A 26,830-nucleotide genomic window follows, 5' to 3' on the forward strand; every position below is an offset into this window, starting at 1 on the left:
AATTTTACACAACAAAACACCGAGACCTTCAAAGGAACTAAGCGGAAGGCGGCACTGAGGAGCAAATACAAAAAATGCCTCTTCCGCAAAGTTAATTTGTTTGTTTACTTAAATTTCGCTCCAAAATATCTACGCCATGTAGCGGTATAAACCTAAACTATAGTGTGAAAAAATCACATAAACAACAACAATGGGAGAGAAAAGTAGATGGAAGAAAAGTGCGTCCGGAATACCGAGCGCAAAAATGCATAAACCGTAAAATGGATTAAATTTCGTTTAAAATGCAAATTGAAAAAGAAAAGCAAAGTGACAAGGTGCTACGCAAGGCTATGCAAGGGCGGAAGAAAGGGCAGATTCGAGAGGTAGCACGACGCTGCTGCAGGAAAACATCAGAAGTTTACAAAAAACACCTCATCAAAACATCAAAGAAAATCAATTTCTTGTTTTCTGTTTTCTTATGGCACTTTTTTCTCAGCTCAACGCAAGTAAATGACTGAATGAGTAGGAAGTGCGTACAGTATAAATGAGATTTGAAGGGAAGATAAAATGGATAAAGTGCTTTTTGATAAGATGTTGGCAACACCTTATGAAATGGTTTTAGGGCCACTCCACGGTTGGTGCGGAACAAATCGTACGCATTTCTGAATTTTTCGTACTCGTTGAAGAATATAACGAACAGTCATCATAAAAAAATATAATCTGGATTTTTATACAAAACATGTTTCTTTTTTTGTCACATATTCATATAATTTTAGCAAACACAAAAGAAATTGTCTATGTGCATGGGACAGCTTTCCTCAAAATGTTACAAAAAATAATTAAAACGAGTGTCCTGAAGTGGTAGCGAGTTTGGAGAGATGACAACCATTATGGGTAGAACTTCTGCAAATCCAGCCGAATTTAGGTAGGTAGGAGGATAAGAAGTGGGTGCAGTACCAGTCTGGCACTCCCCAAGTAGCACTAAAGCGCCGTTTTGACACCCTATTTTAAACCTCCAATGGGCAGCTAACTACATCCAAACAGAATTGTTGCTGTATTGGAGAAGGTTGATGGGATGTAAATTGGATCACTGACCCAGGCTGTCGAAGAAAGGAGCGCCCAGTGACCTTACTTGTCTAGCTGCCAAACCCGGTCATTTACAGGAAAAGTGCTTAACAATCTCCTTCTCTAAAAGGTTTCCACAGCTTCGGCAATGGGGACTAAATGCTAAACCTAGCTTTTCTGCCTATGTGCCGATCGTCCGATGACCGGTAAACACAGCTACTAGGCAGGAAATTTAGTGGCCTGGAGTACGCAAGACTTTCCGAGTTCTGCGTCTACTGTACTGAAGCCAAAAGGTTTTCGAAATAGCACACTAAGAAATGGAGCTTACAATGTTCTGCGCTTTTCTGAGAAATAAATTGTGCAATTCTTCTTTAACAACAGTCAGGCGGATGCCGATGACCGAACAGGAGACCTCTGTCGATCCCTTTCTCGCAAACTCATTAGCAATTTCATTTCCCTCTATGTTCCTATGTCCTGGAACCCAATTCAGAGAAATGTTACCCGCACAACCAAGCGATTCAATCTCCTTCTTGCAGAAGTTGATCAGTTGGGATCTGCAACATGGCGTCGTCAGAGCCCTGATCCCTGCATGACTCTCGGAATTAAAAAAATATATTATATCCCTCGCTCTCACGCTCCCTCAGCATTCTGCATGCCTGCAAGATCGCAAAGACTTATGCCTGAAAAACACTAGCAGTACTTGGTAGTTTTAAGGAAATAGATAAATTTTCTCATTTAGAGAAAACCCCTCCGACTCTTGATTCTATCTTGAAACAGTTAGTGGAGACAAAGGTACCAGCATCGGTACAGATCCTTCCCCCGGTTCATCCCATTAACTTCTCTAAGGCAAAACAGCGACGAGATCCAGAGGTAATATTAATAAAAAAGTGCGTGTAGCGTAGTACACATAACATAAGTGAAACTTTCAAGGCAGACAAAGAAGGAGAGACCCGAGAGAGAATGAGAGAGAGAGAATACAAATAGAGAAAATTTATTGTACAAAAACCAGAGAAGGGTCGACCGGTGTAGGTAAACGCTGGACACAAGCCGTGGCAACAACGCGCACTACTCCGAGCGTTTATCACCCGCACAAACGCAGTAATTCCAGGACCGCAGCAACGGAACAAATTACCGCAAGTCAATACCAATAAATCCGACGCCGGAATGGATAGCTCTTTGTAGTACGCACAAGCACTAGCCAGGAAACGGAAATAAGCGCCAAGAAGTAGGCACCAAAAATAAACGCTAAGAAGTAGGCACCGAAAATAAACGCCAACAAAATTTGGACCAAAAAACGCTCCAAACAGTAGGCACCAAGGAAATATAACGCCAAAAAGTAAGCACCAAAAATATATTTCCTACAAGTTTCCACCAACAAAAACAAGCGCCAAAAAGTAGGCAATGTTATTTCTTACTAGAAATTAGCAACCACAAGGAAAAACTTAGGAAAAATATCGTAAAGTGTATCTGAGATATATATTAGGTATATCTCTCTCTCTTCTTTTCCTCTACGTTATAGCTTTTTTCTCTCTCGCGGAACGAACGTTGCATGGCCTTGAAATTTTGCTCTCCATTCTCGCTCGTCCATCGACGCCGAGAGAAGTTTCACTTCAAAAGATAAAAAATCGATGACAAGAACTGGAAAATCGATGTGAAGATTGATACATCGACTGTACAAGTAAACAATCGATAATAAAAAATGAATCGGTATCAAGAATTATTCCCCGCTAATACAAGTAAACAATTGAAAATAATGGTAATAAAAAATAAAAATAATTAATAAATCGATATCAAAAATTATATATCGATAAACAACCGACAATAATAATAATAATAATAGTGTAAAAAATCGATAATAAGAAATAATAACTCGATATCCAGAATTATACATCGATTATTTAAGTAATCAGTTGATAATAATAATTATAAAGAAATAAAAAATCGATGATAAGAAACGATAAATCGGAAAAAATATCAGCAAAGTCATCGTGTATAGTAAAGCTGCATGAAATTGGAGTGCCATTGTCCTATAAAAAACCACATTTGTAAAAGTAATTATTTCCACAGTCTTTCATCATTTTTCCGTGGAATGCTGCTATTGGTTTTGGTGGAAGCGAAATAAGCCTATGAAAGTGTGGCAGCTGAAGTAGGAAAAATACTACTCACCCCTACTTTTTTTCAGGCCTTCATCTTATTTCGCACAAGAGTCTAATGAAGGCGCCAAAATACAATTTGGATACCCCAGCCCCAGAGCGGCAGCAGCAACAGCTTCACACCAAATGTGATAGCAAGGACAACATCAACACAACGCAATACAACAACCACAAATTCCATGAATAATAGAAAAATAAAAAACTGAAATCTGCGATAATGCTATGAAAGGTGCTTGAAAACGAGCAAATAATGGAAGAAAAAACTACAAAAGTAAAAAGCAAAAAACTTGTAAGTGTTGAAGATTGAGTTGGGAGAAAATAAAATCAGCGTTAGGTGTGTGGGTAGCGCGTTTTTCTATGTATGTTAAAGATCCCACACCGTTACACTTAAAAATATGTTTTAGATGGTATTTTAGTTGGATTGTAAAAATACATAAGCGGAAAGTCACCACAACACCAGAGAGTGGGCTGCTAAGTTCATCAACTGCTGCTCCAGATTAATGCCAAATACGACACACAATTTCTCCCTGCAGAAAGAAGCTCAATGGAGTGTAAATGTAGGCAAACTGTTACCAATCAGGAAAGGCGAAAAAAGTCTTGTTTACAAAAACTGTTTATGTGTACTGACTGGAGGGCTGAAGCGGAGAAAAGTGCGGAAATTAAATCCATTTATTTATGTGTTGAAACTCACTACAAAGGCCGCTTGCTTATGGCCTTTCATGGGGCAAGCCAATGAGCGCGGTCTCGTTAGTAGGTCAGAGATAAAATGAGATAAGAAATAATAGTTTTACACGACATCTCATAAGTACATACAAATTTGAGTCATCTTGAAGTGGAATTAGTAACTTCACGGCAAAAAAATTTCAAGAATTTCGGTGCATTTCCGCTCTTAGAGAGTAGAAAGCGGTACTCTATTTTAGTACATCAACTTGGATCACTTGGATGCTAAAATTCAAGTATGCTCAAAAATTACCAGATATTACATCCGATAGACAATGATGAGTGTATCGAGGATGATGTGCCTTTCAGAGTTCTAAGACAGCAAATAGTTGCGCAACAACATTTCGAATTTAAAGAATTACTCAATTTAACTGCATTTCCACAGGTAAAAAACACAATCATTACAGTTACACGTGCACTTAACATGCCATAATTTTTTTATTTCAGCCAAACCTAAGTGTCAACGAACTAAGAATATGGACAGGAATAGATGACAATTACGCTAATGGTACTGAGGGCGTTATCGATGATGTTAATCAACCTGTTGAGGCATCTGATGAGGATGAGGATGAGGATGAGGATGGCGAAATAAACGGCGACAAGTGTACAATAGAGGCAGCTGAAGCCATTAAAATTTTTGACAAAGCAATCCATTGGACCGAACACAATACCAACTCGCTCTAAAAAATCATTTTTCTTAACAATATCAGGGATATTGCAGTGAAAAAATCACTGGAAGCTAAGAAAAAACAAATTACTATGTTGGACTTCTTTAAATAATATGTTTTTATTATATGAAATAAACACACTCACTGCACTAACTATGTACCTCTACCTTACATACAACAGTATTAATAAAATATAATACATGTAGTATTTCAATCTCAATTGAGGGGAAAGTCTGGGTTGAGGAGAATAGCCCTTACACGAATTAGTTCCCTCAGCTCCGAGTCTTCGCTATATCTGAACTTAAAAGTGGGGATATGAAAGGACATTTAAAGATCTTAGAAGACTTCCTACATAGTCCCATTCTTCATAGGGATGATATACTATCACCCAAACCAATACTCTTCAGGAACTTCCAAGTTATAATTAATGAACGCACAGACTGGAGAACTAATTCTATCACTTTCAAACCTGGTTCTCAGCTATGGTTTACTGATGGGTCCAAATTGGAAAATGGTAGAACAGGGGCAGGAATCAATGGGCCTAAATTCAAAAAATCGATTTCGATGGGATTCTAACCTACAATATTCCAGGCAGAAATACATACCATTAAAATATGTGTGAGAGAATGCCTTAGCAGGAAAATGAGAGGTACTCACATCTACATACATTCAGATAGCCAAACGGCTCTAAAAGCCATTCTATCAACAACTATCTCTTCTAAATTGGTAAATGATTGCCTGAACCTTCTCAATACGTTAGGAAACATTAACATAGTAACACTAGGCTGTATTCCGGGACATGAAGGACATGAGGGAAATAAAATGGCTGATGACCTTGCAAAACAAGGAGCAAATAGGCAACCTACTGGTCCTGAGCCTTTCTGTGGACTCACAAAAGGCCACATTAATGAATTCCTTAGGAAATGGGAAGAAAGAAAATTTGCCGCACACTGGCTGAACTGTGCCGGTCAGCGTGAAGCCAAACTATTCCTAAGTCCCAACAAAGGAATATTTGACAAGCCTCTCTCACTAAGCAGGGTAGATCTGCGTCTTTTAACAGAATATCTTACAGGTCACTGCAGCTTGAGGTATCATCTAAATAATATTGGTCTATCTGAGACCAATGTCTGCCGCTTTTGCGAAATGGACATAAAAACTCAGAACATGTGCTTTGTGAATGTCCTGCGTTGGGCAGACAGATACTTCATCACCTTGGTGGTATCGTAGTATCTCTATGCAATTTTTGGAACAACAAACCTAAAATTGTGCTAAAATTTTTAAAAAGCCTAAAACTCTAGGGTTACAAAAATAGGCTTTTCACAATAGATCAGCTGTGGTCGCAGTGCGTAATGGCCTTCTAATAATAATAGTAATAATGGTAGAAGAACTGCAATTGGTAGTAGTAGTAGTTGTTGTTGTTGTTGTTGTAGCAGCTTACTTTGCGACGCTGTACACCACTAGACATTTTTCGACAGACTATGTGGCATCAGTCAGCTCATAGATTGTTTGAAGAGGGCACGGCTTGATTTGCAAAACCCCGGCCTTACTTTCTTTATCTTCTCTTTTCACGGAATTCACCAAGAATATAAAGGGAGAAGTGTTGACAAAGCGTTTGACCTTGAGGATTTCAGTAAAGCTGCAAAATCCCATGAATACTAACAGAAACACAGATTTGAATTTTGATTTGCTCATTCGAGCTATTTTAGTCCGCGGGGAAGCTGATCTTTTTTAGAGCTTAGATTGCTGCAGTATTTCAGGATCGAAAGTAAGGACTACGATGCGTTAACCTCTCCAAGAGTTTAGGCCATTTCAAATACTTTCGCGAGCTCACTGTTGTTCAAACGAGATAATTTTAGGCATCATTTCCAGCGAAATAAGAAGAGCAAATCTTATGCGAGGGAAAGTTAAGGTTAAACTGGTTAATATACAGAAGTGAGGGGCGCTGAATTTGAAAGAGCAGGAATGCTCTTTTATAGATCCATTCTTCTATAGGAATGCCAGTATAGAATAAATTTTATAATGGTTTTTCTTCAATGGCTAAAATCTTTAAAAATAAATCATAAATTCAATTATGTGACACGATTTCACTCTGTCATTACTTTTTTATTCCGGTTAATAAATCCTTGTTTTTTATCTCTTTCCCACGAACCATAACTCAGCAGTATTCTTAAAGGTGGTGGCACTAGACCAACAACAATGTTTTGTACGTTTGATTGTCATGATAAAGTAGAAAATATAGAATGAATTTGCTTTGTTCTATTCTGACTGACAGCCACGAAGGAAAAGAAAACAATCAGCTGATTTACCTACACCAACTTTAATATCATAGATTCGCCTTGGTTGGCACCTGTTTATAGGCAAAAATCTTATTAAACTCAAAAATAAATTATCAAACATTACTTCTTTCATTTTCCATACTTCACTCAACCGATTTTGTAAAAAAACTTTCAAAACAAGCCAAAATATATTGAATATTACACATCAAGCAGAAACCGTCTCAGCGCAAGAATATTGAGTATTTGAAACTGTAATTCGACTCCGCTTCACTGAAAATTTTGGCGGAAACCGTTGAACTGCATAAACTAAAATAAATTTCAAGTACACTTTGATTAAAATACAAATTAAAAACGATTTATTTTGTACCCTATTGAAGCAGCTGACGGCATTAAAATGAAGCGCATCGGTGGAAAATCGCACAGCAATCCATCGTCGGCTGCAATGACATCCCAAACCTCCGAGTCTGAGTGCGATGCCACCTCGTCTGGGCCTTACGACGGCCACGCATCAAGCAATGGTGACTTCGAAGTGGCTCCAGATATGCTGGAAAAGATAAACGCGCTGCGCTTTCTACTAGAAACCGATCTTATTGCCTGTGACGCTAAGTGGACGCTCTTTGTGGCAGCGGCATTGAGTTACCGCTACGACACGCAGCTGAAACCCTTTCCGCCACGCTTTGTCTCCGATCAGAACGGCTTGGATATTGACGCGCTCATCTTGGTCATCAACGACACGCCCAAACTGCGTGTAGTGCTGCAGAATATTGTCGAGCAGAATTTCGACGAATTCGATGCGGACGTCTTGGATCTGTTGCATCATGTGTTGATTGTGCAACGCGAACCAATGTTGCACCTTGTGGACGATAGTGAGTTCGATGTAATTTTGAGTAACATGGGTCAAAGTGAGCAGTTGCCAAGGCCCACGCACATTTTCAAAGTCTGTCACATGCCAATCATACACGAAGCCATACAAGAGGAGCCGGCATTCATCGAAAATGAGCTGCCACCGAAATTGGCCTTTCACGGTAATCGCCTCGATTGCTTCTTTGCGATGTTGACACAGGCTGGCGGCGGTAAACAGCAGCCACCGAATACTGAGAATGCCGGCGATGAGGTGGACGCATCCATAAAATTGTCCACTGACTTAAATGTTGCCCTGCAAGATAGTCCAAACGGCGCAGGCTGGGGTGCATCAAGTTGCGGTTCGATGATTTCGTGCGTAGCGTTTTGCGAATTCGACAACTATCCGGAATTTGTGTTCATCGACAACGAAAGTTCGCTAATCGAGGTGCGCAAACCCGAATTGGTGCGCGTACGCCATTTACTTTTCTATGGCAGCCGGTTTCCGGACGATGATGAGCCGGAAGAAAAACATGTGTCCAGCTGGATTGGACGCAACAAATACTCGCTTTCGCTGGCTTGTTATATGTTGCTGCTCGCCTCGATTAGTATGGCCAACAGCGGCAGCGGTCAATACTGGAAGCAGATTGTAACCAAGAAGGCGCATATCTTTTTTGACTTTTGTAAACGCATTTTTGCAATGGACTAGTGCGAGTTGACGGCCGGCACAAGGAGAGGAAGCGCAGTGCGAATGTGCGTGTTAGAAGGACTTGTCACATAAGTTCTCGAGTGACATTAAATTTTCTATTTACCTATTTTACAAGTGTGCATGTATGTGTTTCGAATATTTTAAATAACACTAAAAATATAAATGCTTTCGCGCACAAATGTAAGGAAGTTAAATGAAAAGAGCGGTGAGCCCTAACTACTTTTGCATAAAATTTGGATAAATACTCGTCATAGTTTTGTTTTTTATTGTCTTCATTTTCAAAATGTGGGATAGCGAAAACGATGAAAAACTGTTGTTGTTGTTGTTGTTGTTGTAGCAGCATAAACATTCCCCGTATATATACGAGGAATGCTGCTGAAGTGACAGTCTTTGGCCGGATATAAATTCGGGTCGTTCGGTTACGTATAATCGACTTTCGTGGGACCGATGAAATACTGATTGATTTCATTGCAGTATAAATGGCGATGCACTAAACTAGGAAAAGCGCTATCCTCAGCACGATTCTTGAACAGCTCACATCTCTGCTCCAACGATATTTTGTATCTTTCCAAGATTCGTCCAGGCTAATATCTTCAAAGCAGCCGTCACCTACACTCGCCTCTGGCGATATCACACGGCCGTTACTTTACGCTACCGCTTCGTGATCAGAAGATTGTGTGATCCATAAACTATACACACAGTTCTCTGAAGAAATTTCTTACAAACACAAATACCTGCACAAAAAGTGTGCTGAAGTGTAATAGAAAAACTTACTGCGCATTCGACAGGAAACTGGCAGAGTTCTGAGCAAAAGAGGGCAATACAAATTTTCATTTTGTGCAAACAGAATTAAAGTCTAATAAATTTAGGATCTCACTGTCTGCTAAAATTATCCCTATGCACACATAATTTCCCTTAACTCAGTTCGGAGCGCAAAGGCAGTTCAGGTATCAGTAATCAGTTTATTTCGAAAAGATGCGGGGATAAGCTTAGGTTTGCTAGTCTAATGGTGGGACTGCTACCTTTAATAGCATATAGCTACTACTTAGTCTATGGACATGCCACTGATGCATGTTTATATAGCAAGCCGCTTCATGCACGACAGACGGCCACTGTAGCCGCCACTAGCCTGTAGACGGATGCTACATTCAGCCTTGCGGCAGAATTGTTATGTGATTGTTCTCAGCTTCGGTGCTCACTCTCGACATTACTGACTTGGGAGACCCTGCCGTTAGCTGAGCTATCGCCGGTCTCGCTCTTGTCATCATTGCTCTTATTGAGCCCTCTCATCATGACAAAAAGACCGTCGAAGAGTATGGATGAAGTATAATTAGCGTATTGCTTGAATTAAAACTAGTACTTTTCCTTATTATATTTCAAGAGTGGATCAGAAGAGATTGAGAAAGGACAAAGTTTTGGCTGTGATATTATAAATAATATTACTTAGGACGAACGTGAGCTGGTGTGACGCTTATTTACACTTATTTACACATGTTTGTATCCATTCGGACGACATGGCCCAGTCAACGAAATCGCTTGAACTTTATTCGCTGCGCTATGTCTATGTCGCCGTAAACCTCATACATCTCATAGTTCCCCATCTACGATACTTGCCGTCACCAACGTGCAAAAGTCTAAAAATCTTCCGCAGAATCTTTCATTCAAATGCTCCAAAGGAGGCCTCATCAGATGTTGTCATCGTCCAAGCTTATGCGCCATACGTTAGGACGGGCATGATGAGAGCCTTATAAAAAGTTAGTTTTGCTCGTCGAGAGAGCACTTTAGTACTTAATTGCCTACTTAGTTCAAAGTCATGGAGTCATGGCTGGGTCATGTCATCCGAATGGATACATACACTCCGGCTCTGGAAGTATTCCAAGCGGTATCAGCTGGTGGTAGCAGAGAAAAGTCTCCTCTGCGTTGGAAAGATCAGGTGTAGAAGGATTTCGCGTTACTTGCTGTTTCCAACTGGCGCCCGTTAGCACTAGAAAAAATGACTATTGCGCTTTGTTAAACTCGGCCAAAATCGCTTAAACAGTTATCGGACCAGACAAGAAGGAGAAGGGTGTACTTGTGCTCACATAATTAAGTCACTTTACCATTTTAAAATGTTCTCAAAATTGTTTTAAAATTTTTTTTTTGTTAATTTTTTATAAAAATATAATTCATTGTCAGATCAATGGTTTCGTTGCTTGTGTGGCACGTAGCGCCGTTTTGTTGATAATAAACGTTGTTCACACCCACATTTTTATGCACACCCACATTTTTATGCAAAATACGGTGTACTGCCGTTTGTGGAATGCTTAATTCCAAAGAACGACGAGGAATGGACAAACCTGGGTTTTCTTCAACACTTTCGACTGCTACAACAATGCTCTTGAGCGACGTGCGCGGGTTTTATTCTTCACATCACTAACTTGTCCCAACTGCTCGAATTGTTTCACCAATTTCTGTATTGTGGTCCGACGACTCAAAAGTGTTCGAGTTTTACGAACCGTCTCTGCCAAATTTTCACTGAATACCGGGAAATTGTCCAAGAAGAATCTGTTAAATGGGGTATTGGAAAATCAGCTCATTTATTTTTTTTCTTTCGCCATGCCCATGTGATTGTCAGCACAGAATAGGACAAGGCGAATTCATTCTTTGTTTTCTATTTTGCCAATAATGAATGCACCTTTAATAAGTGCTAATAGCGAAATTTAAGCCCGGAATGAGTGGAATCATAAAATGCCACATCACCCCACGCAGCAGCCAACTACTCTGCAATGAGTGCAAAGCATAATAACTTATTTGTATAACGCAAAACCCTAAACAAATTCTTCGTTAGTTACTTATATTAACTAGTTACAATGGAAAAAAAATTAAATATATAACTTTGAGCAAATTATAATTTTAAAGCGAGAACAAAACACTTCAGTTCCCAATAGGACGGATAGAAGTGGAAATTCTTTTTCTTATTAGTGAAGTCTATATATGCCACAGTGTGTGAATTATTACATTGTTTAAATATTTGCAGTGGCATTGCATGATGGCGCAGATTCAAGAATTCCAATTTTCAATGCCTCTGCTGCATGGAACTGGCTGAAAATGGCCTGTGATATGCGTGCTTTGAGACGTCGGTTAATTGTGATTTATTGGTATATACCTCGACTTGAGAAAATTACAAAAAGATAGTCATGACATGATTTTGATGGGCAATTCACGTCATCACAAGAGGCAGCCGTACCTTCAAATTATACTACTAGTGTTGTGTTAGTTAATTGGGTTAATAACACAGTCCGGCAATTTTCAGGTAATCAGCTCGGACCCAAACTAAACCCCTTGCAAATGAAAGTACCTATGTAGAATAGTAACTGGGTTTTGGGCTACCGGGTCACAATTTTTTTACAGTGTATTAAAGTTTCGCAATATTGATCAAAGCCATATTAAATCATATCGTAAATCCAGTGTAAATGTTGATTTTTCTTAAATTTCATCCAGAAGACTTTTAGTAAAATCCAATGATACATTTTTTTGTGGAACATTTTAACCCGTTGAATCCCACCGTTATGTGACTATTTAACCCAAATCAAAAATTTTTCAAAAGCCCTCTTAAATGGGGTACTAAAGGGTTAATATGTGCTACAAAAATATTCCTTGGAAAATTTCACTAGGAGTGGTCAAAGACATTCAGCAGCTATGGGTTAAACGTACTTGAAAGCGGATGCACGTGCAACTGCGACACAAGATACAAAGAAAACTAGTATCAAATGAAAGATTGGAGTTTAAGAAATGGAGAAAATGTGGGCTCTCAGAATGTAATTCGTGAGGCATTAGTCCCAAAGAGACTAGGGATTGTCATTGCCTGCCGACTGGCGATAGTTTTGGAAAAAAAAATTGTTCTACCTATTGGTCTTTCAAGCGTGGAGATTCGAACCTATGCACATTGTGATACCCTACAGGAGGGGGGAAAAACCAAACGACGAAAAGGAAGAAGAAGCTTTAGATTAGAAGATGGCGACCATTGGTGGCTAATTATATCTGAAATAATGTTACACGCTGCTGATGAAATTCACATGTTTTAGACTGCTGTAAACGTAGGTGTAGCAAAAAAGTGAGAGCCCAGATGTCTTAATCTTAGCGCGACGAGAGCAGAGTAGCTCCTCCAGACAGCTTCTGAGGAAGGGACTTGAAGTAATCCCAAGTCTCATCGCTTGGATATCTAAAGGACAATGACCGGTAAGGATGCCCAATAAATTTGAGAGCTTTTCTAGCATTAGAAAATCCATCGAGCGCTAGATTTCGCTATAGTACCGCGTTAAGGATAAACTCCTTTTCATTTTCACCCAGTGCATGGCAGTTTAAGGTAGTAGTTATGTTTAAAGTTATAGCTAAAATAAGAGAGCGCGCCGTAGCGTGTATGAAAGCAGCAGCTGTCGTCGAAACTTTAAACGCGTTTTTCTCAAAACCATGTTTTCGAAATTTTGGATAATCACTGACTCAAAACTATGCAACCGATTTGGCTAAAAATTTAACACACATATCTAGATCCCGGACTTTTAAAACATTTAATTTTTTAATAATAAACTATTTAATTTAAACAATTTATGAAGAAAAAAATAAGATTTTGAGAACATTTTTCACAAGTCCGCCATTTTTTTTTTGGTTTCAATTTTTATGTACATATATTTTAGGTTCGGGACCTAAAATAAAGTCTACAGAATAATATTCTCTTTGAGTTTTTTATTTCAGATGGCCGAACCAACTCATCTTTTTTTTGAGGACTCCACTTTGACGTCAAAAATTTTAAACAAAGTAATATGAAATTAACTTAAAAAACGTTTTTTTTATATACTTCAAAACACCAATAAAAGCATGTAAAAACTCTAAAACGATCGCATTTTATTTTTTTTTTTAAATATGTATTCATGAAAAAACGTCGAAATTTCGGTCGTTACACCGGACTACTACCTTAAAAGCCTTTTCTTTTATACAGTTAGAATTTAAAAAAAAATTAATTTTTTTCATTTTATTTTCGTAATGTACGTATATTTCAGAATACACACAGAAAACTTAATATCGTTCCGGTGAATATTTTTGAAGTTACATGCAAATTTGAAAAGACGTTTCAGAGTATTTGAAAGTACAAGGCAAAGTTTAAACGCGATTTTCTCAAAATCGGTGACCAACGTTACTCGAAAACGGCTAAACCGATTAGTCTCAAATTTAAACACGAGCTTCTTAAACACGATGGAGAGAATAATGAGATGGCGCCTATCGTGGTCCCGTTACTCGTACTTTCTCTCTCAACGAATTTGACAACTAGTTAAGTGATTTTAGCTCCAGTATGGTCAGATTACCATTTTCGTAACTTGATTTAGCATTTTTTTTTTGTTATTTAGTCTCGGAGATTTAGTTCTTTCTTCATGACATTTTTCTAGCTGTTCTAATTAAAATGTAATGTTTATAATTTTGTAAAATATACATTTTTTTTTAAAATTAGTTCAATAATTAATTTACTTTATTTAGCTTTACTTTTTTTAACATCTGGTAGCATTGCCCGCGATTGCAGTTGTTGTAGGTGTCCTTCTGCTTTCCGCAGTTAAATCTCTCTCTCGCTACTGCTGTGTTGCCTAGCTTTGGATATAAAAACGCACTCAAATGCCCATTAAAAAGAATAATATACCAAATTTCTATTGAACTACTTAAAAAACTTTGTATGCGTGACCAATTACCTTTAAAATGTGCGTTTTTTTTAAATAAATGTGTTATGTACAATTTCCTTTATGAGTTTTTTTTGTTAAGCGAGACTTTTGTTAAGGGAACGACTTTTTTGCTATATTTGAAATTATGTAACTAGATAAGGTACTCTTTTTGTAAAAATGTCAGTATGGTTTCTTTAGTATTTCTTGGTATTTTGTTGCTTATTTTTACAATGAATACAATGCCCTATGTCTCACTAAGGATTGATGACCGGAAGAAACGATTACACCTCTTTGGTTTTAATTCGCATTCAAAAATGCAAAGGCTTTTTAAAATGTGTAAAAAGGCTTTCAATCTTAAGAAAAGTTGAGACAAGAAGATTTAATATTCTTGCATAACCTTAAATGGAGCCAACAATTAAATTTGCACTTTCATTTTATAAGAGTAAAAAAATTTTCATTAGCACTAAAATCTTCTCAGAGTGACCTTTTTTAACCTTTTTTTGTTTAATAGGTAATATAGTTTGTTTTTTAACTTAAAATTTCGGTAGCTTTAAATTAAAAACAAAAAAACAAACACGAAACTTAAAAATTTTTGGATTTTGGGTATAAAAAAGCATTAAATTTATTATGAAGACGTGACGTCACGCACTATCTGAAGGGCGCAATCTCCTTTCTATCATTATTGCTTCTTAAATATATTTTTTAGTAACTCGTGGAAGGTTTTCTCTCTCCGATTAATAATTTTATAAAAAATTTAAGGCCGAAATTTTGGTCAAAAATCGTTTTTCGTTTTGGGAAACCGCCGTTTTGTGAAAAAAAAAAATTTGCTTATTACTTTGATCAATTACTAGATTTAACATTATGTTAACGACATCTGATTGGTTTTTTAATTTCAGAGGATCCCGTTCAGCGATATATGTAGTGGCCACCGCATAACATCTTTTTTGAGTGGAGCTACCGAAGATCAGCTGTAACTCCTTTCCAAATTAATATTTTTACTAATACTAAGTCTTAAAATATAGTTAAATGATAACATAATATGTGAACAATTTTTAAGATCAATAAATTTAAAAGTTTTCTCAGAAAAAATTGTGGAAAATTCGCTTTTTTCGGCCTTTTAACTGTATATAACCCCTTAAATAATTCCGACTCTCGAGTCTAAAGCAATTATTACCTAACGGTTATGCACTGTACCAGCAATAATATTTTTAGAAACACAAATCCTGCAAAAGTTTCATTTCATTGTATTCAGTAGAAGAGTTCGGAATAGTCAGGGTTCATTGCTGTGAAAAGTTCATCAACATAGCAGCCCTTATTTGATCCAAAAGCATGTTTCGAGTAGCCAGCCAACAAGTAAGTTCGTTGATACATTTTTGTGTCATTTCTCCGGACAGCCTTGGCTGCATAAATCAAATCAAACAAATACAAGAAGCACCAAAGACCAAAGGTTAATTCAATTTCCATGGCGCACTCATTCATTTATTCCGAACAACAACACGGCAAACGGGGGCAAAAAATGTCAGTTAGTAATACACACACATACATACATACGTGCATACACGCGAGTACTAATCGAAAAGACCCACAGCCATAGCGCAACTGCAAATAACAATAACAGCGACTAGGCGTAGAGTTTCAAAAATTACAAAGCCATTTGAAATGGGAATAAGAAACATCGCCCACAATGTTGCACGGGCACAGTGGCTCGGAAAGCGTATGCGCAACTCTATTATTGTAGTTTTCTAGGCATTGATTATTATTTGTATTTCCTATTTTTTACCTTTACTCCTGCACCACTGTGCGCAGAGCTGTTGCAGTGGATCCAGAGCACTTGCAACATCCCTAAAAGCATGTCAATTATAATTTAGGTAACAGAATACCGCTCGTACCCATGACCACATCAGCAACAGCAGCGGCAGCAATAGCAACAATGCATCGTAACCTTGCCCCTTGCTACACAACGCCTTCATACCCTTCATAACTGGCGACTTGTGTTTGTGTAGTGGCAGATTGTCCTTGGTTGAATCGCTCTGATCGCCGCTACAAAACGAGGGTGACATCGATGACGCACCACTGATGCCGTTATGCTTTTAGTTTGGACATACACACACACACACTCATGCAGTTACTTACATACATAAATAAACTATTTGAGAGGGAGAATATTGGGTGTGGGTGTAGAGGTTTGCGTTGCGTTGCGTCCAAGCAGTAAATGCAGGAGTGGATTAGCAGCTGTCATCTGTGCTTAAACAAGTATTTGCCACATCACCGCAATGTTGTTTTTGTTTTGTCAGGTTATTGCTGCCTTTTAAGTCTACGTGCATTGTTTTTTTTTGGGTTTTTGTTTTGTTTGTTCGTCTCTTTTTTCAACGAATTCTGTTTGTTGCTAAATGTAGCAGAAATGCCAGAATCATAAAAACTGAGGTAATAATTTCTAATTTGCAGTTATATCAAAAAGATGAAAATTTATATGATGAAGTCGTTGCGCTGTCATGAATGATGCAGTAGGCGACAGCGCGATTGTGTATGCGTATGTATTTATGCAGATACCCAGCAGTAAATGGGACTGTCTCACGGCCAGCGCATTTTGGAATAATCGCCTCTGCAATCGCGCTTTGTGTGACATTTTGGTTCTAAAATAAACGATTTAAAGGATGAGAAAAATATCGCAATATGCGAATATGCAAGTTTTTAGATGTACAAGGTGGCGCAAAATTAATCATGCCATCCAATTTTTAATAACTTTTTGATTAAATCACGAAAAACAAATGATTTTGAGTGCTGGAGACCTTTACTTTGACCTTAACGCGCTCGATTGCTTGTCTGCTTGTATATTCCAGCTGTCTCGTTCAAAACTGTCAAATATGATTGACGTTCGACGTCATTTTCAAACATTTTCCAATGGTTCCAAGCCGGAACAAAGGACCACAAGAAATTCCTTTCATTCATGTCTGTCCCGAGCCAGTCTCTTAGCTTCATTCCAGCTTGAATTCATGGCGCGCATTTCCAAATCCAGCAATCGTCTCCATGGTGGCTTCCATCGTCGATGGCTGCCTTGGGGACTCCACTCAATAGCGGCTCTTGTTAGGTCATCACATTGCCTACGTGGCCAATCCAACCCCGTTTCCCTCCGCAAATCTCAAGTACTATTGGGGTTTTGCTGAGTTGTTGTCCACAAATCAGCATTCGAGACTGTATTTGCCCGGAAGATTTTCAGGATTTTGCAAAGGCATGGATTAGTGAAAACTTGCAGTGCCTTTATACAGCCGCTATTGCATTTAACCTTAAAATTAAAGATCCTCAGCTTTGTGCGTTGCGAAATGTGTGCTTGGGCATGGGGAGTCAAATGTTGCTAGAGCTTTCCTGTGGTTTTTGATGTATTTTCTCGAGCCACCAGACACCGAGATGATACTGCCCAAATAGCAAAAAAAGATTGCGCTTCCTCCAGCAGGGCACCTTCGATGAGGAACCGACGCGTATTTTGAGTGTGGTTTTTGGAGATGTTAAGAAGTAGACCAATTTTAGCTTCCAGGGAAATATCTCCCGCGTAGTCGAGATCAGCAAGCCAGTCCTGTAGGCTCCAGAAAATCCCACTTCCAGCTCTTGCGACGTTCTTCTGCTTGAAAGAGTAAAATAAATCCAGTATAAATTGATGGCCTAGTCGCTAATGCTTTTTAGCTTCATTGTGATTGTAATTCATTACTATTCCAATTTTTCAAATAAAAAAAAAAAAAAAAAAAAAAAAAAACAGTATATATGCGTACAAATAGTTTGTACAAATAGTTTAAAACTGTTTCATGGTCGATTTTTAGCGCCTGGGCAATGCTACGACTACTAAAATGCCAGTCAACTTCGATTATTTCTGTGATTTTATCGACATTTTCGACATTATTGATATTTTCTTTGACTTTAAAAAGACGGAACGGAATCGACCAAACCAAAATTGCACGTAATTCTGTTAAATCTGTTACCGTATCGGCACCATAAACACCATTCACAATTCCAGCGGCCTGAACTGCATTTTCGCTTTAATAAAAAAAAAAACTTAAAATATAAAAAATTTTCTCTTTGATGACTTCTATTGTTAACACCCTGTAACTCACAATTGAGTGGAGCAAACAAAACACAACAAAAGAATATTTAGTGTGAAATGTCACCTTAACAACCAGCATAAACTTTGAATTTTTTGATCGATATTTTACGAAATATCGATCACTACAGCCATCTATCGAGAAAATAATGAGTTTCTTTTTCCCCACACTAATAAACCTACCTGCTTGGTGGTAGAGAAATAAATTGTGGCAGGAAGGGCTAGAATCACTAGGTTTGTTCATAGAGGTATACACCACGGCGGCGTCCTCTCGCCTCTCCTTTGGCTAGTAGCTATTGAGGCTTTAACTCGCTTAAGCAGTGGTAAACAGGAGTAAGGGTGGTAGCATATGCCGGTGGCTTGGGCCTAATAGTCTCAGGACCCTTCCCATCAGTAATCGCTGAAATTTTGGAAGGTGTACTGGCTACACTCAGTAGTTGGGCTGCCAGTTGCGGGCTCAGAGTCAGCTATGACAAAACGGATTTGATACTATTCACCAGAAAATATAAGCCTGCGTCTTTTAAGCCTCCAAGACTAAACAACCATTGTCTTACACTCTCATCGGAAGTCAAGTATATTGGGGTAATACTTCACCCCAAGCTCCACTGGAAGCTGCACATAGAAAATCGAGTTAAGAAGGCCAGTATAGCCTTCTACGCCTGCAAATCTATGTTCGGCAAAAAATGGGGTATCAAGCCGCGTGTCGTGCTTTGGATGTACAACTTATTGGTTCTGCCAATTTTGACATACGGTTGCCTAGTTTGGTGGGTAGCTCTTCAGCTCTTAGCCACTAAACTGGAGATAGTGCAGAGAACTGCATGTGTGGGCATCACTGGCGCATGTAGAACATATCCCACTGCTGCGTTCAACGTTATTCTGCATTTACTTCTGCAGGTTAAATCCATTGCTACTCAGAGCGCTATTAGGTTGTAGGAGCTTGGCCTCTGCATCTTGAAGCAGATCTCCCCTTTCTTCTCTGTTCTCCGCACTGATCTCTCCATCCGCAAACTGGGATTTGAGGGTTCTGCTAGGGCTATTTTTCCGAGCAGGCAAGATTGGAAAGAGGGGACAGATGGTACGGATATAGATACCTCTGTTTTCACTGACGGATCCAAAATGGAGTCTGGAGTGGGAGCGGGGGTTTACCCTAAATCAGCCAGCATTTCGGTCTCCTTTAAACTGCCGGAAACAAGCAGCGTTTTTCAAGCAGAGGTCTTCGCGACCCTGCAGGCGTGCAAAATGCTTCCGGATCGCTGTTAGGGGGGAGACAGTCATATTTTTTCCGATAGCCAAGCTGCGAACACTGGCGAACACCTGTAAGGAGGAACTCAAACATCTCGATAGAGCAGGAAACATCTCCCTTATCTGGGTTTCTGGGCACAGGAATATAAAGGGAAATGAAATTGCCAGGAAGGGGGTCGACAGAAGCGGTTTCAGCTGTCCCCCTCTCAGACATCGGCTGCCCTCTGTCCGTTGTTAAAAGGAAACTACACAATTTCTTTCTAAAAAAAGCGCAAGACTGATGGAGGTCTGTCTCGTCGTGCGCTATTTCGGAAACACTATGGCCCCAATACGATAGAAACAGAACGCTTAAGGTGATGGGAACTCCCCGCCATTCAATTCCCAAACTCATTGCGGTGTTCACTTATCACTGGGTGATCGGTATTCATGCGGAGAAGCTTGGAATTCCGTACAACCCCTATTGCAAAAGCTGTAGGGATCCTGCAGAGAAAGAGACTGTTGAACACTTTCTCTGCAATTGCCCGGCTCTGGCGGCTAGGAGCTTGAGATTCCTTAGCATGCCCTTGGGGGAAGACTTGAAGAAATTCTCCAGCCTAGATCCTTTTCTCTCCTCTACTATACCAATAGTACTGGATCGCTGTAGAAGATTTTCTCTTTTCTCTGCACAGGTAATGCACATTATGGTATCAAAACGGCACGTAAGTGCTACTTGGAGTGTGCCTGTGGCACTCTTGCCATTTTACCTGTCTACCTAATACAATTTAACTTAAGGAAGCTCGCTATTGAACTCAAAGTGGCTCTGAAATATATCAGATCATCTATGACTAGTCCCTTTACAAGGTTGCTCAAATATGAACTGCAGGGTACGGGGGATGTATGTTGCACAATGGGCGCGTTTATTTTGGTGTGCAAATGGGCGTGTTATACAACATTGCGAAAATATAGAGAAATAATGAATGCTGAGTAGTAATGAAAATTTCAAAAATTGTTGCCTTTGATTTTTATTAAATGAATTTTCATTTGCAGAACGAGGGGTAGATATTTCGGTATGCCAAGGGGTTGCTATTTGGCTTTGACATTCCTTAATTCACTTTAAGTCAAAGGGCAACTTACTATAAAAATTCATTTGGAAATTGTGCGCACTCATTACGTTTATTATATGTCTTGTTCAGTTACTGGTTACTCCCATTTCGGTCAAAGTAAGGTTCTCTGTATTCGAAAAAAAATAGCTTTCGCATCTTTTAAAACCATCTTCAAAGTGTTTTGTGGTTGTATCCATTAAGGTTTCTGAAGTTTTAAAAATATATTTTTCAAATTTTGTTGGCAACGTGCTGAGTGCGGCGGCGTCTCTCTTCGCCGGCAGGTGAGCAGAGGCACACCGTAAGGAGGTGTTCCCTCGCCGCTTCTCTGGGTTGTTGTGCTCAACGACTTGCTAGAGGAGCTGCAGAAGAGCGGCTGTAAAGTTATTACCTACGCGTATGACGTGGCACTTATTGTCAGAGAAAAATTTTTAGATACTCTGAGGGAACTGAGGCAGGGTTATCTGAATCTAGTCGTGAAATGGATCGCAAATTGCGGTCTCTCGATAAATCCTCTGAAGACGGAGCTCGTCTTAATTACGAGGAAATATAAAATTGCCAGAGTCTCTCTCCCCTCAATAGCAGGCACCTTGTTGATGCTCTCTGACAGAGTTAAGTACTTGGGACTTGTCCTTGACAGAGGGTTAACGTGGAAGCCTAACATTGAGAAGACAATTAGGAAGGCAACAGTCGCCTTGTATGCGTGTGGCAAAAGATGGGGTCTTTTGCCTAAAATTACTTTTTGGCTTTATAACACAATTATAAAACCGATTCTGCTGTACGAAGTCCCTGTCTGGTGGAACTCGCTGGAAAGGATGACATCAGTTAAGAAGCTGCAGAGGGTTCAAAAGTCTGCCCTCATTGGAATCAGTCGAGCCCTTCGGCCCACACCTACTCCATCACTCAACGCTATGATGAATGTGGCACCCATGGACATTGCAAGAAAAACTGCTGCTGCACGCGCCGCAATTAGATTGAGGTGTAGTCAGATAGACATAAGCTAGACTTAAGCTACGGACAATCTAGCATTCTCAACAACTTTGAGTTGATCCCCATGGTGCTGGATCACTGTATCGCTAGGTCCGAGCGGAGCTCTTTCCATTCATATTCCTTCAAGAGAAGATTGGGCGGGGTACAACATTTGGAACCAGGGCATGGCAAATATGTTTACGGATGTCTCGAAGTTGGACGGACAAGTTGGTGGAGGAGTACTCGGCAAGGAGCTCCCCATCAAGCTCAAATTTAGCCTTCCTGACCACTGTAGTGTTTTTCAAGCAGAAGTAGCCGAAATTAAGGAAGCTGTGGATTGTCTGCTAGCTTCTGTAATTACAGTAAAGAAGGTAAATATCTACTCCGACAGCTAAGTGGCAATAAGAGCCTTGGGCTCGCTGTTTGTGCATTCGAAATTAGTCGGGAAATACCTGACTTCCCTCTCAATTGCATCGGAATACTTCGATATTAGGCTCATTTGGGTTCCCGGCAGCGGCAAAGAGGGAAAATGCAGGGACGATGAGTTGGCCAGACAGGAAACCCTTGAGACGGCTTCATCGCAATATGAGAGGATTGGAGTTTTCTTAAGAACCTGCGGTCTGCTACTGGAAAGTGGGCCTCGCGTCAACTCAGGGAGCTTTGGGCTAGTGCGCAAGCATGAAAAGTCGCGCGGTCATTCTGGCTGCGGGTAGATCGGGGACGCTCTAAGGAACTTCTAAGGCAAACAAAGCCACAGTTTTCGAATTCTGTAGGTATCCTCACCTCACACTGTCCGTTATGTGTCCATGCGTTGAAGCTTGGCATTGCGTCAAGCCCTTTCTGCAGAAACTGTTTGGAGGACGAGGTGGAATCATCTCAGTACCTTCTTCTCAGCTGCCCTGCTCTCGTCGGGCCAAGGTTTAAACATCTGGGCTCTCACTTTTTTGCTGCACCAGTGGCTATTGCGGACTTAAATATCTCACATCTGGTGAAATTCATCAGCAGTTTGAAGCAGTTAACGCAAGCGTAAATCGCCACTCGTTGGTAGTCATCCGCAAATCCTCTAATCCAAGCTCTGGATTCCGTTTGGTTCCTCCCCCCTTCCTGTTCCTCTCCCTTCCCCTGTATGGTATCACAACGGACAAATTTTAATTTTTGTCCAAATGGGCCCCTTGCAAGGACATTCATTTAACCCAACCTAATCTAATCTAGTCCCTTGCGAGCTTTCTCTTTCACACAACAGAAAATACCTACGAAATCAATTTAGGTTCAAGGTGTCATTAAATATTATAAGTGTACAGATTTAAATTTCAAAATAAAAAATTATTAACAAAAATTGATCCTCGGTAGATTTTTTAGTACCCAATTACTACTAATTTTAAATACCAGGTTACTTTTTCTGTCGAAGCTGAAGAGAAATTAGGTGAGCTGCATAGAAAAAATTTCTGTAAATAAGCCACTCAAAAAGCTAGGCGGTCTGCACCCATCAAGCTTCTCCATTACATCAACAGCTGTGGTTGGCTATAGCTTCTGCCCATGGGAGGTCTCATAATGGTATCAAAGCGGCGCTTTATTCCTACTTGTCGCCAGTCAAAAATCGCCCAACTCTCGACTACTGCCTTTTAGCGCTCGAAGTGTAACCAATTAAAAAGACCACGACAGTCGGTTCTAGGTAACCGGATTTGCACGGGGAATGTTTATGCTGCTACAACAACAACAACATAAACTTAGTTTGGAAAATTACTTTTATTCAATGGCTCTGAGACGGTCAAGAAACTAATCGCAAACTACCCGAATGTGACTTGCAGGTATTTTGGCCCACTCGACGACGCGACACTGGTGAATCCTTTAGTTCGGTTCTTACTCTCCAAAATAACCCAAAGAGAAGAATCCATCGGACTTGCGTCTGGTGAATTTAAAAGTCATTGTGTGGACGTTATGAAGCTCGAAACGTTGTTTTTTAGCAATTCTTGGTTCACTCGAGCTTTGGGCGACGGTGGCGAGTTTTGTTGAAATGTTCATCGTCTCCCACCGATATGTTTGTCTGCCCACGGGCTCAAAGCAACCCTCCACAATACTTTCCCGATAAAAATTCGCATTCACCTTGACGCCAGGCTCATTGAAAACGATTGGAGAACGCCCATCTGTGGTTACAGCGGCCCAAACCATTACCTGTGGTGGGTGCTGCCTCCTGGTGGCCAATCGGTAGCTCAAATGCTCGTATGAACGGTCGGTCAAATAAACCTTATCGTTTTGGAAGTTTACGAATTGCTCAATTTGAAAAATTTTCTCGTCAGAAAACACAATGTTCGGAAATTGACGGCTTTCGGCCAAGCGAAGCAACTCCTTCGCTCTCTCCAGTCTGACTTGTTGCTGCTTTCGTGTGAGATCATGCGCCTTTTGGATCTTGTAAGACTTGACTTTGAGATAATTTTTCAGTATGCGGCGGATGCTACGGTCAAATATTTTCAGTTCTTTCGTTATTTGATTGGCACTTCGTCGGAGATTTCGCTCAAGTCGCTTCTTCACTTTTTGGACCATTTCACGTGACGTTGCGGTCTTTTGATGACCACCTCCATGACATTTCGCGATGCTACCAGTATCATTGTAACGAGCAATGGTGGTGTTGAGTCCAGTTTAGTATTAGTTTAAAATACTTTAATGTTTTCCAACTCATGTTATTCGATATAATTTTCTGTGAACATAAGTAGGTTTTGTTTGAAATATTTGTGTATATATAGGGAATAGTTTGTAATAAAATTGAGAAAAAATTGTATTTTCGAAACTGAACCAGCAGACTTTCATACTTGAATTGAAAAATAGGACTTTTGATGCAACATACCCGCAACATATTTAGGATTCTCCACGCAACATTCCCGCAACAGGTGGGATAAACAAAATACTTATTTACTTTAAGGTGCTCGAGCTCATGAATAATCGTTGATTGTGATTTTTCAGCGAAATATAATGCAATCACAATATTACCTTTGAAGTCCATTATTGATTTTCTTTTTTCGCGTTTTCTCACGGAAAAATGCTTCCGGGCACTTGCAAACAATACTCTGGATAGTAATTTAGCCAACAGACAGCTGATGCACGGGCATCTGAAGTTGGTTACACTTCGAGTACCGGATCCTGTATAGACAACATACAATACTAAACAGCTGATTCGACTTTTTTTAGGTTACGCCCCTGCGTTTCGTACGACGTGTTTGTCGAATGCGAGTCTATAAACGGCCAGCCGCGGCATGACGGATATTTCCTGGCACTACCATTAATTAATCTCTAAAACAGACAAAATCTTTAAAGTTCGTAAAAATTTTGAATAAAATATTTCTGAAAAGACCGGTAGACATCTTTGGTTCGAAACCATTTAGGGTGACCTTCACCAGAAAAACTTGTAGAGAAGCACTATATATACGAGTATACCTTTAGAAGGCAGCATAAAACTATAATATCCCCAATTAAGAGCAAATAATGAAGGTGTGTGTCCTCTCGACTTGAGATGCCCCACACAACTTTTATTGATATTACATTTTTTTCCCCCATAAACTCTTCAACCCCATTCTTTTAAATTTTGAAAGGCAAAAATCAACTCGTAGGTGCTAAGCTTAAGTGCAGCAGAGCGCAGTACCAACACAGTTACAGTTTTCAGACACATTTTGGTATATTATGTGCCGCAATTTATTAATACAGTCACTGATATGCTGCGTAAAAATATGTCACCCTAGGGAATTGAACTTGGTAAAAATAATACTCGCAAAACACAGAATTAATGCAAGTAAGAAAAGGGGGAACACGGTGATGCGTTGGCAATCGCAAGACTCGATTTGCCTATACAGACCCGCTTCCGTTTCAAAGGCATCTACCTACACACACACTTAGGCAGAATGAAGTCATCTTGGGGAAGAAAAAGTGTGCACTTAACGCAAAAGTTTGCCCAGAGGTAAGAAAAGTTTGCCAAAACACAAATACAACAACAAGACATATATATGCATACAAATCTACAAACATCCGAAATCAACCGCGATACTCTCCGCCTTCCTGGATCTCTCTCTCTTCGTCCCTCAAACAGCTGAGGCGCAACTGTTGCGCGCTGGTTATGGAGATTGAACCATGAATACCCCTATAAATCACTGATGAAAACTTTTCAACCTCAAAAACAATAAGCCGAGAAAATAATAAAAAAACGCAAAAACAAACAACAAAAAACGCAAAAACAAACAACAAAAAACGCGAAAAGCAAAATGAGCGGAAATCTAAAAGTATTCAGTCTAAATTGTGCGGGTTAATTCGCTTTGAAAAAAGTAAATGCTTAACTTTTTGGCATAAAAATTGCGAAATGTCATTGGATCAGCTGGTATGTGGCGCGAGGTACCTTTGGCCGCGGCATAAGTAAATATCTTAAAAATCAGAAACATTAAAAGTTTAACAAAAAGTTGGAAATGTGCAAGTGTAGCGCAAACAAAATAAGCAGCGAAGAGAAAGAAGAATAAAATATTTCGAAAAGATTGTCCCATGGGTGCAATTATTTGCGCAAAGAAGTGTAGAAATAAAATAAGACTATCTCATTGGCAGTAAATAATTGGGCAATATTTGTACGCGACGGCTTACAAACTTGCAATGCTTTTCCTATCCTTCACCGGCACACTCACAAGCGCATATGTAGGTATGTGCATGTATGTGTGTATGGAAAATATAACTATGAAATGTAGACATTTGCGAATTGTAGCATATGCCATGGCGCTCAAGCGTAACGAACCTGCAAAAGGTTAGATGCTCCTGCCAACGAAAGGGTTGAAATGCTGGCATTGAACAGAATTCAATAACTGGAGCTGGGTTATGGCTCAGTGCACTTGAAAGTAAATGTTAAAGTGCCCATTTCTTGTGTTTTTATATACTTATTTACCGACCCATATTTATTTAGCAAAGTAGTTTTCTAATGGCTTAGCAGGTGTGATTGCGATTAATATTAAATTGGTTAATTTACCAGCAGTTTGGTCCGAATTTAATGGCGTATAATGAAAAATGGGCAGAGAGTTTCCAAGTATCCCAAACATTATTCTTAGTAACCTGTACCTTGTTTCAAGTTTCAAGTTTGTGGTAATAAAAGAAAAACAAAATACAATATTTAGTCTTTTGTGTATCATCATCGTCATCAGCGGTTGGAAAGCCTTGGAAGAGCCCTCGCTTCGTGTTCGAAGGCGTGCTCCAAATTCATAAATTCAAACTAGCCAAGCGTTGGACGTTCTTAAGGTAGTAGTCTGGTCAAAAACTCATTTTTATAGATAGTTTTTAGGATTTCTTTTTTTAAGAAAATAAAGTATTAAATATTATTATTGACATCAAATAGTAT

General features: G+C 39.5%; 1 protein-coding gene across 1 annotated transcript; it reads left to right on the forward strand.

The window, feature by feature from the left end:
* The first annotated feature begins 7,004 nt into the window (after positions 1–7,004).
* LOC129244843 (protein mono-ADP-ribosyltransferase Parp16) lies at positions 7,005–8,659 on the forward strand. The gene has a single exon (XM_054882724.1). The coding sequence runs from the start codon at positions 7,256–7,258 to the stop codon at positions 8,408–8,410; it is 1,155 nt and encodes a 384-aa protein (XP_054738699.1). The 5' UTR covers positions 7,005–7,255; the 3' UTR covers positions 8,411–8,659.
* The last annotated feature ends 18,171 nt before the right edge of the window (positions 8,660–26,830 follow it).

The sequence above is a fragment of the Anastrepha obliqua genome, chromosome 4, assembly GCF_027943255.1.
Source record: "Anastrepha obliqua isolate idAnaObli1 chromosome 4, idAnaObli1_1.0, whole genome shotgun sequence".
NCBI lineage: Eukaryota > Metazoa > Arthropoda > Insecta > Diptera > Tephritidae > Anastrepha > Anastrepha obliqua.